Here is a 15541-nt window from a genome sequence, read left to right on the forward strand (position 1 = left end):
GGGGTGAGATACAATTGAAAAAGATGCCTATTCTCAGTTGGTCGATGTAGTCATCAGAAGTCTGGTCTGTTCATTTTGTCTTTGTGCTGTTGACATAAACTATGGGAGAGCTAATTGAGGATAATTGAGCTAATTCGAGCTAACTCAGAAAAAAATTACTTCATTACAGTAAACACTATTATAGCTTCTATTTTCAGAAATAGTAATTTTAAATATAGATTTGTCCAAGAGAATGACCATTTGTTTCTTGGAAGGCCATTATAATAACAGTTTGCAAAGGTTTTGCTGAATGTTTTGCACTGGTAAAAATATTGACTTATAATTTTACTTTTTAAGGCTTTTTAGTTTACTCTCATTAAAGGTTTGATTTATTATTTCCTTTTAAAACCAGCTGCAGGAATGTGCTGTTTTGAAAAATCTCTTGGTTGCTTCAATGGTGGTGAGAAAGAAGACTTGGCACAAAAACTAGTGGAGGCAAATATTAAAATATTTCAGGTATGGCTTTTTTTATGCTTTTCTCTTGTGCTTTTTTCATAATTTTTTTGTTTGGAGGGACAGAATGGTGGCTCACTGAAGCTAGCTGCACTGAGATAGCTCCACGCATATGAGTAACATAAGTTTGGAGGTTGTATTTTCTACTGGAGACTGGAGCCAGAACCTGGCCTTAAACCAGATATTCCTAGCATCTGTTTTTACTAAATTAAACTTTTTTTAATTACTAGTTGGTAGAAATGGCTGTAAATGGCTCTTAAAGCAGCTTGTCATGTTTCCTCTTTGAAATAAATGGTAATTTCAGTGTGTTGTGTTGATAACTTATTGCAGTATATTGTAGCTTAAGTAGTTATTGTATTGCTAGATTATTAATAAACTACTTAATGTATGTTTCAGTTGTCAGCGGAGCTTAAGTTTTCACTGCGACTGTATCGCTACTTCAAAACTCCAAAGTACAAAAGGCTTCACGCCCTTGAAGATTTCTTCTATGGGTAAGATAGGAATTCTAAGTTATATTATTTTAATTACATCCCTTTTCATATCGGTTAATCTAAATGTAATGTATGATAATACTTTAATTATATACATGTTTTATGATTTATATACAGTATAAAGTTGGAGGTTTATGAAATTAAGGAAAATTTATAAAATGCAATTTAGTTTTGCATAGAAGCCTTCTTAGGAACACAAGTGTATAGCTTAAAAAAATGGAGGTTGAGAAGTTGATATAGCATGTAAAGTGCTTGGAAAATATTCATTACAGAATTTCTTGTTTATACTGCTCTTAAGTTGCATTCTATCTTAATATCTGTAAAAAAAAGCTTATAGAATAAGATTCTGGAATTTGGATATACCCAGAATATTTTGATCAAAGAAGAGTGTGCTATGGAGCTAATGTAACAGCTAATATTAGTCTTGGCAGTTGGGTGTGGGAATTTCTGGTGTCTCGAGCATTTAAAGGAATGAACCTGAAAGGCAAAGACTTAATACCCTTACATTACTCGACTTTTGAAGCATGCTACCCATGTTCATAATATGTTCTTAAGTACAATAGTGCAATCCAGCTTCCAAAAATAATAGAATCTATATCTACTACCTACCTTATGTGTACCTTGGACTGGTTCCAGGGTTCAGTGTCCCTGTGGCCTGGTCTCTGATCAGGCTTCTTGGTTGGTAGTTTGGTTAACCAGACTGTTAGACTTTACTGCTCACAGTCTGATGTACAAGTCACAGCCAAGGTGATCAGTTATCCTTTGGAGGTGTTTATCAAGTTATTTTTCTGATGGGGAAAAATTCTTATAATTTTAGTTTGGCCGTAGTGATGCAAAGAAATTTTGAAAGCATCAAATTTTGTTAATTTTCTAGTTAACTACAGTATTATCATCCTCATCATTAATAACTAGCAAGTCCATAAAAGTCCTTGAAATTTTGCATGGTGTCAGTGGCTCCTAGCGTGGGTGTCAGTTAATGGAGCGTGATGCACCTGACATGGTGCCAATTTTTTTACTAATTCCCAGAAAGGAAGCTAAGGCTTTCAGAATTTTTTCCACTGTGGCAGATGATTGCCAGAAATCTCTAGTGTTGAAGGATGTCTATATAGAATCTTTAGTACCTTTGAATATTATAGGGCACATTAAATCTCCCACGAGCAATCAGCGCACCTGCCCCTTATCACTTGTGTGATAGGGTTGTTATAATGTGCCTACTTGTGAGCTACAAGAACAATTTAAGGGTTAATGTTGGCAGAATTGTCTCCTAGCATACCTATTGCACCTTTGCTTTTCAACCAGGCAATTTTGATCTTCCTGCCATGCCTCCTGGTCTCGTGAGGAGTTATTTCCATGTGCAGAGTAAGGTCTTCTGACATGATTATTCCCAAATCTTTTATATTGGTTTTCCTTTCTATATTGTGATTTGACTGCATTTTATATGTGGTTGGAATGTAAAAAAAAATTATTGACTGTTGTACCTCCAAAAATGATAGCTTTGTATTGTTAGAGCTAAAAAGTAACCTTAAACCTAATATGCTTAGGCCTAACTTATGCAGTCTTAATCCTAATACATATGTATGTACAGTTCTATACTAGGCCTAGGAAAAATTTGGTTGTTGCCTTCTTGCTTGGGTCTTCTATAAACTTAAATATAGTAGTACAAAACATAGACTTTTGGGAGGGGAGGGGGAAGGGGGGTTCAAAAGTCACTGTTTTGTTCTACTATCTATTCCACAGTAGCTGTTGGTACTATTATTTTTGGATGACAGGTTGTATTGAGGAGTACTAACAGGGAACGTCTGAAACAACAGCTGTCTCTTGAAAAAATGAGGCTGGCACGACATCTACGTGTAGGAAGCGCAGGTCTCTCTCATACAGAAATTAGCTTGTTATAAGTTAACAAATTTATGAAGATTTTTCATGTTTCTTTCTAATAATGTTTTATATTGACATTGTAGAGTATCAATTAAGTTCATCAGAGATGCCATGGATGAAATCAAGGCTCTTATGAAAGATAATAAACTAAAGGATGGCCAATTCAACTTCCTCACCTACCTCATGTCCCGCAAGGAACTGTCCGAGAAGGATATCATCACCATCACTTTATCTCTTTTCTCCGATGGGCTCTCCACAGTAAGTTCTTATAAAAGAAAAAGTATAAGTTAAAATAATAATAATAATAATGAAAAAACAAACAAAATAAGGGTAAACTGAAGATACAAAATAATGAAATGTTAATTATTAAGAGAACACGGTGGAGGTGGATAAATCGGAGCAGGTCTCCAGTAAACACTGCAGTGTGTGTCCAAAGAAAAGAATCAGCACTGGTGAAGGGGTACCTGAAGTAATACATAATATCAGCATTGTAATACTTAAGAGTATTGTACAAAGGATGATAAAATGAGGATTAAAAGATCACTTTTAGTAGGGGAGACCCCTACCAGGACTTATATAGTCCACCCAGGACTCGGTGCACCCATCACACACTGTTGACATTGTCCCTCACTATGGCAAGGAACTTCTCAAATAGTCTTGGGTAAGGGAGAGTGGCAATTTTAATTGAAGCCACCACCATGGAATTTGCTCATTATAATATGAGGAGGCAGTACCATCAACATTACATAGCCCTGACTGGTTTTTGACAATCTCCATAACGGTAACCATTTTTCCATCTTTTACCCGTCTCTTCTCCCATCCCTCTGTTCTCCCGTGGTGATTTGATAGGATAGACTTTTTGCCACCCCTTGAAGCTATTCCATGCACAGAATGTCCTCCAGTCTTTCACCCTCCTCCTGCCCTATATTTTCCTATATTGTGCCTCTGGCACATGGAGGTGTGTATTCCTTGTTAGAGTTTGGACTGTGCTTGTGTTGCTGCTGTAAGTGAACAGCCAGGAAACACCACCAGAAGCCTGTTATTACTGATCTAGTGTTAGTCGTAAATGAACTAGGTTTGCACTTCTTAACAAAGCTCTTGTTCTCCTCTCCCTCCTGCCTTTCTTACCCGTAAGTCCTATATTAAATCTCTCCCCTTGGATTGTTGCACTCGCCTTCAGCTCCCCTACAATAATCTCTTCACTCTTTCTGAACTACAATTCTCGTTGTCCCTCTAAAATTCCATGGCACCTGGTGTAGGATGGCTCGGCCATTATTTCCCTTTGTACATCTTTAAGTATTTATTGCATACTGTATTGATGACTACATATGGGGTAGTGAAATCTGCCCTGAGGACTGGTTCAAAACATTTGTTCTTAACAGTGAGAAACCGGTACACAAGCCACCTTCCATTTTGCACCATTGTTCTAATTGGGTTGCATCTGTAAACTTTTTGAACATATGGTTAATGTATGTATTGTGTATTATTTAGAGCATTATTGTTGCATACCACATTTTGGTTAACTTTAGTTGTGCCATTCACTGCACCCAGTTGGGCCAAAAACCATTGACAGAGCTTTTGTTAGACTTTTTGTTGGGGCTTTGATGGTATATTGACCTGTCTAATGAGCTTTATTTGAAACAGGGTTAAGCATTGAGAATGACCCACATTTTGCACAGAATTTGATCATCATTGTGATACACTATAACACAGTTGTATTTCTCAGTTCTACAACTTCTAATACAGCTCATTGTCTATATCTAATTCTCTAAACCTTGCATAATAAGGATGGTTTAAAGATGAGTGAAATAATTGTAATAAATATTGTAATACTATACAGTACTGTTGTACTGTATTACAGTATTATATTAAAGTACTTTAATATTTCTTGTCTTTTGCTTTCATTTCGGTGTTTTTGACGGTCATCTGTGTTACAGATGCAAAGAAATTAGAATAGCCAAGAGCAATCAATATTGGTACTGTATTCTTCTTTAAAGTTCCTACGAGGGTTCCGATAGTACATTTGGGTTCATTCTCGACTCTCAATCAGGAATTCTGGGTTTGAATCCTGGGCGTGACAGAAATGGTTGGGTGCATTTCCTATCAACTATTGCACCTGTTCACCTAGCAGTAAATGGGTCCCCAAGAGTTAGTCACCTTGTTGTGGGGTTGCATCCTAGGGAGGGTCAATAATTTGACACTGAGGTAGATCTTTATATAAGCCTAACATGTATATACAGTAATGTACACTGGCTGCCTATCTCTTGAATTAAAAGTGGATACGATAGTAACTTATGCTCCAATGAGAGTGAGTTAAGAGAAATATTTGAGTAATGTGCATCAATAATATACAGTACAATACTTATGAGGATTATTTCAGACGGCTCCAACGTTACTTGGCAATCTTCACTGTTTAGCATTAAATCCAAGTATTCAAGATCGGCTCTATCAAGAAATTAGAACACACGTTGACCCAAATGCTCCAATAACGGTACAAATCGTCAACAAACTACCTTATCTGAGGGCATTTGTTAAGGAGGTATTCAGGTAAGTTTGAGATACTTCAGTTTACTTAATCAGCATTTTGTGTGTAATTGTATTACTACTATATAACCCTTGTTGTACCTGCAATTGTGGGAGAAATCTTGGACAGTGCCAGATACTTTTTGAAGTGGTAAACAATGAATTATTTTAAGAATGTATTGTACAAAATTCTGAAGAAGGGAAAACTATAAAACAATAAATGTAAGTAAAATTATATAAAATATCATAAAAAATACTGAGTATATGTTTGTTGGCTAAAGTTTGATCACACACGAAACTAAAGTATTTCATGCAAACAAAGAATACAGATTTTAATATTTTCCTTATATTTCACTCACTTGTTTAAATTCAAAATTCAGAGATACATTTTTGTAATGGTATTTTTTATAACTGTACAGTATTTAAATTTTCCTGCTGCTGACTCCCAGTCTGTGCTCCAGCTCCTGGCAATCACAAACTATACAGAATTCCTACCATTCTCATGCTATTCCTTTTGAAGTTGAATTTGACTTTCAAAATCTTTTCCGGACTTGCCTGTGGCTTTTTGGTAGCTTTAGCTCATGGGGATCAGTGTCTTGGGCACCCTTGATGACTGGCTAGTTTAGGTTCCCAGTTGTTGTCTTTGCCTCCTGGTCTGGATCAATGTATTGTAGGTGCTTGGTCATTTTTACTTTTTGGTAAATATAACTGATTTCTAGTTCCTCATGTCATTGTCTGATACTTTAGAGATTCATCTGGCCTATTAGGATAGATTACATTTTCCTCCCAGAAATAACTTATTCGGCTGGCCCTCTTTCCTTGGTCCCCTGTTCCAAGGTTTGAATGTCTCAGGTTGTCTTCAGTGTTATTAAGTCTAGCCAGCCAGGAGTCCACGCTTAGGCTCATTGATGTTTGCAAATACTTTACACAGCTTTAACTACAGTCTTCTCCAACATATCCTGGGTTGATATTTGGGCTTGAGGGTTTTGGTGTTCTAACAAGAGTTTTGGAGGCCTGGGGTCAGATTCACGAAGCAGTTACGCAAGCACTTACGAACGTGTACATCATTCCTCAATCTTTGACGGCTTTGGTTACATTTATTAAACAGTTTACAAGCTTGAAAACTTGCCAATCAACTGTTGTTATTGTTATAAACAGCCTCCTGGTGCTTCAGAGCTCATTAACTGTTTAATAATTGTAAACAAAGCTGCCAAAGATTGAGAAAAGATGGACTAGGTTTGTAAGTGCTTGCGTAACTGCTTCGTGAATCTGGCCCCTGGTATTTAATGCTTCTGATCCTAGTTGGTCTTGTGTTGGTTTGGGCTGTGTCTCCCAGCCTAGTTTCTCTTCTTCCTGTAGCCTGCTGCCTCTCCTCACCTTCCCTGGTAAATTCTATTGTCATTCTCTGTGGTTGGCTTCAGGAAGCCACAAGGGAGCTCCTCAGAAACTCCAGCATTGACTGTAATGATGCATCTCTTTTTGGTAGATTCCCAGTGGCTCCGTAATTCCCTTCTAGGACTGTCAACGAGTTGTTTTTCAGCTCCAGAACTGACCAAGGGAGTCCAAGTTCGGGCAGAGGTTGGGCTGCCTTGTGGTGGCAATTGGGGCTAATGAGTTTCAAGCTAGTTTGAGTAAATCATGGTTGTGTTTGAATCGTTTGTAAAGTTGTTCGGCAGTTTTTGAACCCTCCAGTTGTGTGTAAAGCTTCACCTATTTTCTATTTCTAAATTTATTTTTAAATAAATTATTTATTTCTAAGCTATTTCTAAAAGTTTTATTTTTACAACCATTTTGTATATTGCATTGCTCCGACAGATTTAACAACCTTTTCAGATTTTATCCAATTGGTGAATCTGTTCAACGTCTTCCGCAGAAGGATATGGTTTTAAGTGGGTATCATGTGCCTGCTGGGGTAAGTCGGAATTGTATTATATTTAAAGATTGTTTAGTTTGAATTTGATATGCCAAACATTACTTTATTTTCTAGTTTAAAATTCATAACCATGGTCATTTTTTGTACCTTGAATATTACAAATGTCCTCATGGATATATAATGAGCACAAAGCTCAGCAGTGGACTATCAAAGAAGCTCCCAGTACCTGAGTTATATTATATCGTTTGTTAGTATATTTTGCATTAGGAAGGTTGTATTTTTTAAGAGGAGTCCCCTTAGTGGCTCCATGAAGCTATCATGCTATATCAAAATACATCAATAACAAATACAAATAACTTATATTTGATGTATCAAATAGAGGTTACTCTGATGTATTTTGAGTGGGATTTGCTTCAGTCCTACCTTCCTTTGGAGCTAGAGACTGTTGCTCTGCTCCTGAACGTTCACGATTTGGTTCTCCACGTGGTTCATGTGCAGGATGTGCAGTATCCATTTGATTTAAGAACCTTTCAACTTTGTACCCCAGGGTGCAGTCCTTGCACCACTGCTTTTTCTTCTTATTTTAGATACTGTATAGACAAAAATACAAGTTACAGCTTCATATCATCTTTTACAGATCAGCCTGAAAATTACTTCAATAAAAGACACTAAAAACTACAAGCCAATATTAATAGTCTTTGATTGGGCAGTTGAAAATAACATGGTTTAACAGTAATGAGTTCCAGGTACTACTTAGGCATGGTAGAAATGAATAAATTAAGCAAAATAGAGGGTACAAGACAATCAGATCTACTCGGTGCTTTGATCTACAATAACCTTGAAGTTATTTGTAAAGCTTTACTGTTTTCTGGATGCTTTCCCTGTAAGGGGTGACAATAATAGTCCCCTGCTTTCTGTGCTTCTAAGGGATCCAGGTTCTAGCCCTGGTAGGCTGAGCAGGACTCCTGCGACTGCTGTGATTGAGTAGTGGGGGAGAAATCTCGGCAAGATAGCTTCAGGGAGTCACTGGGGCTCTATCAGAAACAGGTGTTTCATCACATTCAGTGCTTTTTTTTTTTAGTTTATATTTTTTATTATTAACAAAGTAATCCTATAATTATTTCTCTCTACTGTTTTTCAGACTTACATTGACTTGAATGCTTATGTGTGGTTACAATGTAATGATTACTTCAAAGACCCAAACATACTGCGTCCCGAGCGCTGGCTGCGAGATTCATCTGGAAGTTTGAATGTTGATCCCTACATCCTTAACCCATTCAGTATTGGCACTCGGATGTGTGCAGGTTTGTACTTGTTTGTTAACTTATACAAATGTTAGGTTAAAGTTTCCTTACACTGTTTGGAATAGAAAATTAATATATATATATTCAACTTTCACGGCTTATCTTTGTGTCATTTATTGCCTTACAGGTCGCAGATTTGCAGAGCAGGATTTGTACATTGGTTTGTGTCGATTGCTGCTCAAGTTTCATTTGGTAGCAACAGACAGCAGTCCACCACAACAAAACTGGAGCATGTTACTGAGGCCTAAGATTCCACTGCCTCTACAGTTTATTCTAAGGAAATAAGGAAAATTTATATACTGTACCCCAGTGTGAGTATCCATGTGTATGTAAACAATTTCTTTGCAAAAAATAGTCAAGACAGTGGCTTAACGCCAGGTAATAATTTTATAATAAGAGTGAGAATTCTCCCATTTTATCAAGCTATGATCTTTTCTGGTGGCTGGTTCTAGTTTTATATACAATAACCATACAATATTTGATTGGTTATAGTCAACAAAAATCAGTTAGTGGTCCCTATTATTGGCAGAATTTTGTTTAAAGCTACAATTTATATATACGGTATATATTAGAATGATTAGTCTAAATGAGAGATTCCTGAATGTTATTCAGTAGTATATCTGTGATATGACTGAAATTTAGTGGTGCTACAATTCATAAGTAAGTGTTGACCTTTAGTACAAGAGCTGATTATGACATTTACTATTTGCTTGAGTTATGCAAAGTGTCACGTATGGTATATGGAAGAGAGGAAGGAACAAGCAAAAATAATGTGAGTGAGGTGAGGAGTAGGTAAGAGAAAGGTAAGAATAGGATGAAGGTAAAAATTGACTGTAAGAGTAGAGTAAGAATTGAGTGAATTTAAGAAAAAAGAGGAAGGTAAGAATAAGAAAAGGGGGTATCTTGAGGCTATCTTGAGATGATTTCGGGGCTTTAGCGTCTCCACGGCCCGGTCCTTGACCAGGCCTCCACCCCCAGGAAGCAGCCCGTGACAGCTGACTAACACCCAGGTACCTATTTTACTGCTTCGTAACAGGGGCATAGGGTGAAAGAAACTCTGCCCATTTTTTCTCGCCGGCGCCTGGGATCGAACCTGGGACCACAGGATCACAAGTCCAGTGTGCTGTCTGCTCGCCGACCGGCTCCCAAAGAGTAGGGTAGGAAAAAGCAACAGGAGAAAACCTAGTCGGATTACTTTTGTTAAGAAGGTCAGAGCATTTAAGTATGTACTGTGAAAGGGAAGCATCAACAGCAACAAAGCCATACGTGTATATAATATGAACCCGATTTTGGTTCATATCATTCTTGAAACAATCTGTATTCACAAAAAATTCATATTTCTCATGTTCCTAATTTGGATCTGGTATACAGGTAATATGATTTCGATTTTGGAGGTGTCGCTGTTTAGGCAATAATGCTTCTTTTGTAAAAGATTTTGTTTCTTGTTTTGAATTTTTTGCTTTGGAGTTAAATGAACAGTTTTCATTATATTATTATTAAGTTACTTCTGCATTGATTGTCCATTGGTATTCCCAGTACTTATTGTAGGGCAAATGTGCACCTTTACCTTAGTCATTTTTTGTTGATGCTGAAAAGTTATTTCTATCAGTAAAAGAGTACAATATTTACCATATATGTATGTTCTAAAAAAAGGCATGGGGAAAAATTTTCTAGTTCAAGGCCCACAACAATTGTATCGTATAAGACACTTGCCAGATAAGCGCTTAGTGAGGTGGTAGTAATTTATACAACATACGTATGCAGAAAAGCAATGCAACTATATGATCATTCAGATTATTTACACACAGAAAAATCACACTACATGTAATGTGATATACATCAGTGAGAAAATCTACCGGGGCTGTAAGGTGACACGAACCCTCGACCAAGGCATTGCCAGACATACTACCACCACCACTGACTTGGTTGGTAGTGGATATACACTACCACTGACAAGTCAGTGATAGTGTATATGGCTGACAATGCCATAGTGTAATTACCTAAGTGTAATTACCTAAGTGTAGTTACAGGATGAGAGCTACGCTCGTGGTGTCCCGTCTTCCCAGCACTCTTTGTCATATAACGCTTTGAAACTACTGACGGTCTTGGCCTCCACCACCTTCTCACTTAACTTGTTCCAACCGTCTACCACTCTATTTGCGAAGGTGAATTTTCTTATATTTCTTCGGCATCTGTGTTTAGCTAGTTTAAATCTATGACCTCTTGTTCTTGAAATTCCAGGTCTCAGGAAGTCTTCCCTGTCGATTTTATCAATTCCTGTTACTATTTTGTATGTAGTGATCATATCACCTCTTTTTCTTCTGTCTTCTAGTTTTGGCATATTTAATGCTTCTAACCTCTCCTCGTAGCTCTTGCCCTTCAGTTCTGGGAGCCACTTAGTAGCATGTCTTTGCACCTTTTCCAGTTTGTTGATGTGCTTCTTAAGATATGGGCACCACACAACAGCTGCATATTCTAGCTTTGGCCTAACAAAAGTCATGAACAATTTCTTTAGTATATCGCCATCCATGTATTTAAATGCAATTCTGAAGTTAGAAAGCATAGCATAGGCTCCTTGCACAATATTCTTTATGTGGTCCTCAGGTGATAGTTTTCTATCTAGAACCACTCCTAGATCTCTTTCTTTATCAGAATTCTTTAAAGATTTCTCACATAATATATAGGTTGTGTGGGGTCTATGTTCTCCTATTCCACATTCCATAACATGACATTTATTAACATTAAATTCCATTTGCCAAGTGGTGCTCCATATACTTATTTTGTCCAGGTCTTTTTGAAGGGCATGACAGTCATCTAAATTTCTTATCCTTCCTATTATCTTAGCATCATCAGCAAACATGTTCATATAATTCTGTATACCAACTGGTAGATCATTTATGTACACAATAAACATCACTGGTGCAAGAACTGAACCCTGTGGTACTCCACTTGTGACATTTCTCCATTCCGATACATTGCCTCTGATTACTGCCCTCATTTTTCTATCAGTCAGAAAATTTATCATCCATGTTAGAAGCTTACCTGTCACCCCTCCAATATTTTCCAGTTTCCAGAACAACCTCTTATGTGGAACTCTGTCGAAAGCCTTTTTTAGGTCCAGATAGATGCAGTCAACCCAACCATCTCTTTCCTGTAATATCTCTGTGGCTCGATCATAGAAACTGAGTAAATTCGATACACAGGATCTTCCAGATCGAAAACCATACTGTCTGTCTGATATTATATCATTTCTCTCTAGGTGTTCTACCCATTTAGTTTTGATTAGTTTTTCCAATACTTTCACTATTACACTTGTCAATGATACAGGTCTATAATTGAGGGGGTCTTCCCTGCTGCCACTTTTGTAGATTGGAACTATGTTAGCCTGTTTCCACCCGTCTGCTACGATTCCTGTACACAGGGATGCCTGAAAGATCAGGTGAAGTGGAATGCTGAGCTCAGATGCACATTCTCTCAGAACCCATGGTGAAACGCCATCTGGGCCAGCTGCTTTGTTCTTACCGAGCTCCTTGAGCATTTTTTCCACTTCGTCTCTAGACACCTCTATGTGTTCTATGTTGTTCTCTGGAATTCTTATTGTATCTGGTTCCCTAAAGATTTCATTTTGTACAAACACACTTTCGAACTTTTCGTTTAGTGTTTCACACATTTCCTTTTCATCTTCCGTGAATCTATTTCCCATTTTCAACCTCTGAATATTATCCTTTACCTGCAATTTGTTGTTTATGAATTTATAGAATAGACCTGGTTCTGTTTTACATTTGTCCGCAATCCCTTTTTCAAAATTTCTTTCTGCCTCTCTCCTCACTGCCGTGTAGTTGTTTCTCGCATCTTTGTATCGCTGGTATGTTTGGGGGTTCGGCCTCTTCCTGTATTGATTCCATTTTTGTGTCTTTCGGTCTCTAGCCCTCTCGCAATTTCTATTGAACCAATCCTGTTTCCTAGTTCTGCATCTCTGTTTTGGTATAAATTTTTTTGTGCCTTTATCATATATTTCACAAAACTTGCCATACATCTCATTCACTTCCTTGCCTAGCATCAAGTCTGTCCAATTATACTCACTAAAAAAATTTCTAAGGTCACCATAATGTCCTCTCCTGAAGTCTGGTTTTTCAACTACTTCAACCTCCTTATTTTCTTCCAGCTTATAACGCATTGCATACTTTATTCCCAAAAAGACATGGTCACTTTTACCCAAGGGAGGAAGGTACTGAATGTCAAATATCTCTTCCTCCTTCCTGGTAAATATCAAATCTAGCATGGAGGGAACGTCCCCTTCCCTCATCCTCGTAGCTTGTTTAACATGTTGATACAAGAATGTTTCCAGGATGAGGTCTACAAATTTACAGGTCCAAAAATCTTCTGTTTTAGCTTCATATGCTTCCCAGTCTATGGATTTCAAGTTGAAGTCACCAACTATCAACAGTCGTGATCTATCGTTATCCGCTCTCGCTATAATCTCTCTCATTATTGTTATAAGACCTTCACGTTTACTATCTAGCTCCTCCTTTGACCATGTGCTGCTTGGTGGTGGACTATATGCATTTATCATCATTAGTTTATCATCCTCATAGCAGATCTCTAGTGCTATTATGTCAACTTCTTGTGGATTGGCAGTCATTATTTCCTTCACCTTTAGGTGTTCTTTTACCAGCACAGCAACGCCACCGCCTTTCCTAATTTTTCTGTCCCGTCTCCAAATTGAGTAGCCCCTCGGGAATATGACCTCATTTAAAATTACATCTTCAAGTTTTGTCTCCGTGAGTGCAACAATGTCTGGTGTATATGGCTGACAATGCTGTGTAAGCCAAGTCACAGGTTCGCATCTCCTTACAGCACCGGTGGATTTTCTAATTCAGATTAGAGTTATTGCACATATAAAAATGAGATTTAACTAATCATTCTGATTTTTTTATATCAGTACAGTAAATAAAGAACAAAATCAAATACAATATCATGGCAGTAAATGTTGTAAATTACAGTGCTTGGTTTTGAACTTCAAATTTAATCATCCATTTAAGTCATAATATAACTAGCATTTGTAAATTTACAAAGCAAATGTGACAGTAACCTAAGTTTGCCTTCATTTGATGAGAGTATCTATTAGTGGAGAACTTTGCTGGTTATTCTTTTTCTTGATGTTCTAACACTTATTTGTAAACAAATTTGTATTAGTTCATACAGCCTAAAAATTCCTTTCTAACAAACTTTTAGGTTTAACAGAGATGTAATTTTGGTAAAAGTGTATAAACTGTTTTATGCTTGTCACAGTATTAACACTATTAACCCTCATAGTGACTGGGGGTTAATGAGAAAACAGTATTTTATTGATAATGTATTCACGTTATACGTGAAGAGAAGTGTGAAGACGGCACTTCACTTTATAGCTGTAAGCCAAGTATGAGACTAAGTATCAGAACAATATCTAGCTGGATGACACAAGATGAGCACTTTAGCTCTTCAGTCGGGCATCTATAGAAATCCAACCCATCTTCACACCAAAGGCAGCTATATTTGAATGTAAAAGATACAGTATAAGGGTACAAAGCTTGAGCTATAGAATGAGATAAAATTAGCATCAGTAATTATGCATTAGTGTTTTCACCAAGGGCATGACCCTTTACGGAATGTTATTTGGAAACAAAAATTTGTTTAGCATTTGTGAGCCATCTTTTAGGTTTTATATGCATATATAAAGGAAAAAATGAAACGGTTTGCATGTTACCCATGAGAAGGTACAAATAAATTCCATACACTTGCTGTAGTTTGTGGTAACCTTTTGGGTTTTATTCATAGTCCTTTCATCCCAGACATTAAAAGCTATTTATCTTTCAGTTGGTGTGCAGTAGAAAATCTGAATCCACATTCAGAGGCATCAAATTTGTTAGTTTTAATAGTTATGGCTGTATTGAAAATGTCCACCACTACAAACTTATGATGTAACCTGTCCTTGGGATACCATAGTACTTATGTAACATAATGCTCATAGTTCTTATGCTGCTAATGTTCACAGTTTCCCTGTGGTAGATTTTCAATTATTAGGTATCACCAGGCACCAACCCATCCTCACATACCACGGTACATCCCATAGTACTTATCCCAACACCGTGGACAGCAGAATAGTCTGATGAAATTTGATCGATAATTTTAATTTTCCACTCCCATTTTTGGTGTACTAGTTGTGCTTATGGGGGTTGAGCTTTGTTTCTTTGGTCCCACCTTCCTTTATTTTGTTTAATATTTACTTATATATACAACAGTTCTTACGTTCTTGTTCAGCCACCAGCATGCATAGTGTTTCGGGGCAAGTCCTTAATCGTAATATTCCCCAGCATATGATCCCACCAAATCGTTTAACAACCAGGTACCCATTTTATTGTTGGGTAAACAGAGGCTTCAGTTAAGGATTTGCACCCAGTAAATCTTCACTGGCCAGGATATGAACCCAGGCCAAAGTGTTCACGAAACTCCAGGTGAGCTTCTTACCACTACGCCATGTTGACTGTAAACCGTATTCTCAACTGTCAATCAACTGGTTTATGAATTCTTGAGCCTACTGGGCTCTTATCATATCTACATTTTAAGCTGTGTATGGAGTCAGCCTCCACCACATCACTGCCTAATGCATTCTATCTGTTAACTACTAACACTGAAAAAAGCTCTTTCTAACATCCCTGTGGCTCATTTGGGTACTAGCTTTCCACTTGTGTCCCCTTGTTTGTGTCCCACCCGTGTTAAACAGTCATCTACCCTGTCAATTCCTCTGGGAATTTTATGGGTAGTGATCATGTCTTCCCCCTAACTCTGTCGTCCAGTGTCGTGAGATTCAGTTCCAGAAAACCTTCGTAGCTCAGCTTGTGGACTAGCCTGGGGGGCATGCCTCTCAACCATTTCTGACTTCAGTTTGTGTTTGACTAGATGTGGACTCCAGGCTGGAGTCTCATAATCGAGTATTGGTCTGA

General features: G+C 37.5%; 1 protein-coding gene across 1 annotated transcript in view; it reads left to right on the plus strand.

Moving 5' to 3' along the window:
- LOC123759701 (probable cytochrome P450 CYP44) overlaps positions 1 to 14355 on the plus strand; it is a 32296-nt gene extending 17941 nt beyond the window's left edge. Inside the window, exons 6-12 of the mRNA XM_045744935.2 lie at positions 392 to 495; positions 889 to 983; positions 2942 to 3116; positions 5239 to 5405; positions 7215 to 7293; positions 8396 to 8558; positions 8686 to 14355. Of these exons, the coding sequence (XP_045600891.1) occupies positions 392 to 495; positions 889 to 983; positions 2942 to 3116; positions 5239 to 5405; positions 7215 to 7293; positions 8396 to 8558; positions 8686 to 8843 (941 nt within the window). The 3' untranslated portion in view covers positions 8844 to 14355. The remainder of the gene's footprint in view (positions 1 to 391; positions 496 to 888; positions 984 to 2941; positions 3117 to 5238; positions 5406 to 7214; positions 7294 to 8395; positions 8559 to 8685) is intronic.
- The last annotated feature ends 1186 nt before the right edge of the window (positions 14356 to 15541 follow it).

Source organism: Procambarus clarkii, chromosome 8, assembly GCF_040958095.1.
Source record: "Procambarus clarkii isolate CNS0578487 chromosome 8, FALCON_Pclarkii_2.0, whole genome shotgun sequence".
NCBI classification, from domain to species: domain Eukaryota; kingdom Metazoa; phylum Arthropoda; class Malacostraca; order Decapoda; family Cambaridae; genus Procambarus; species Procambarus clarkii.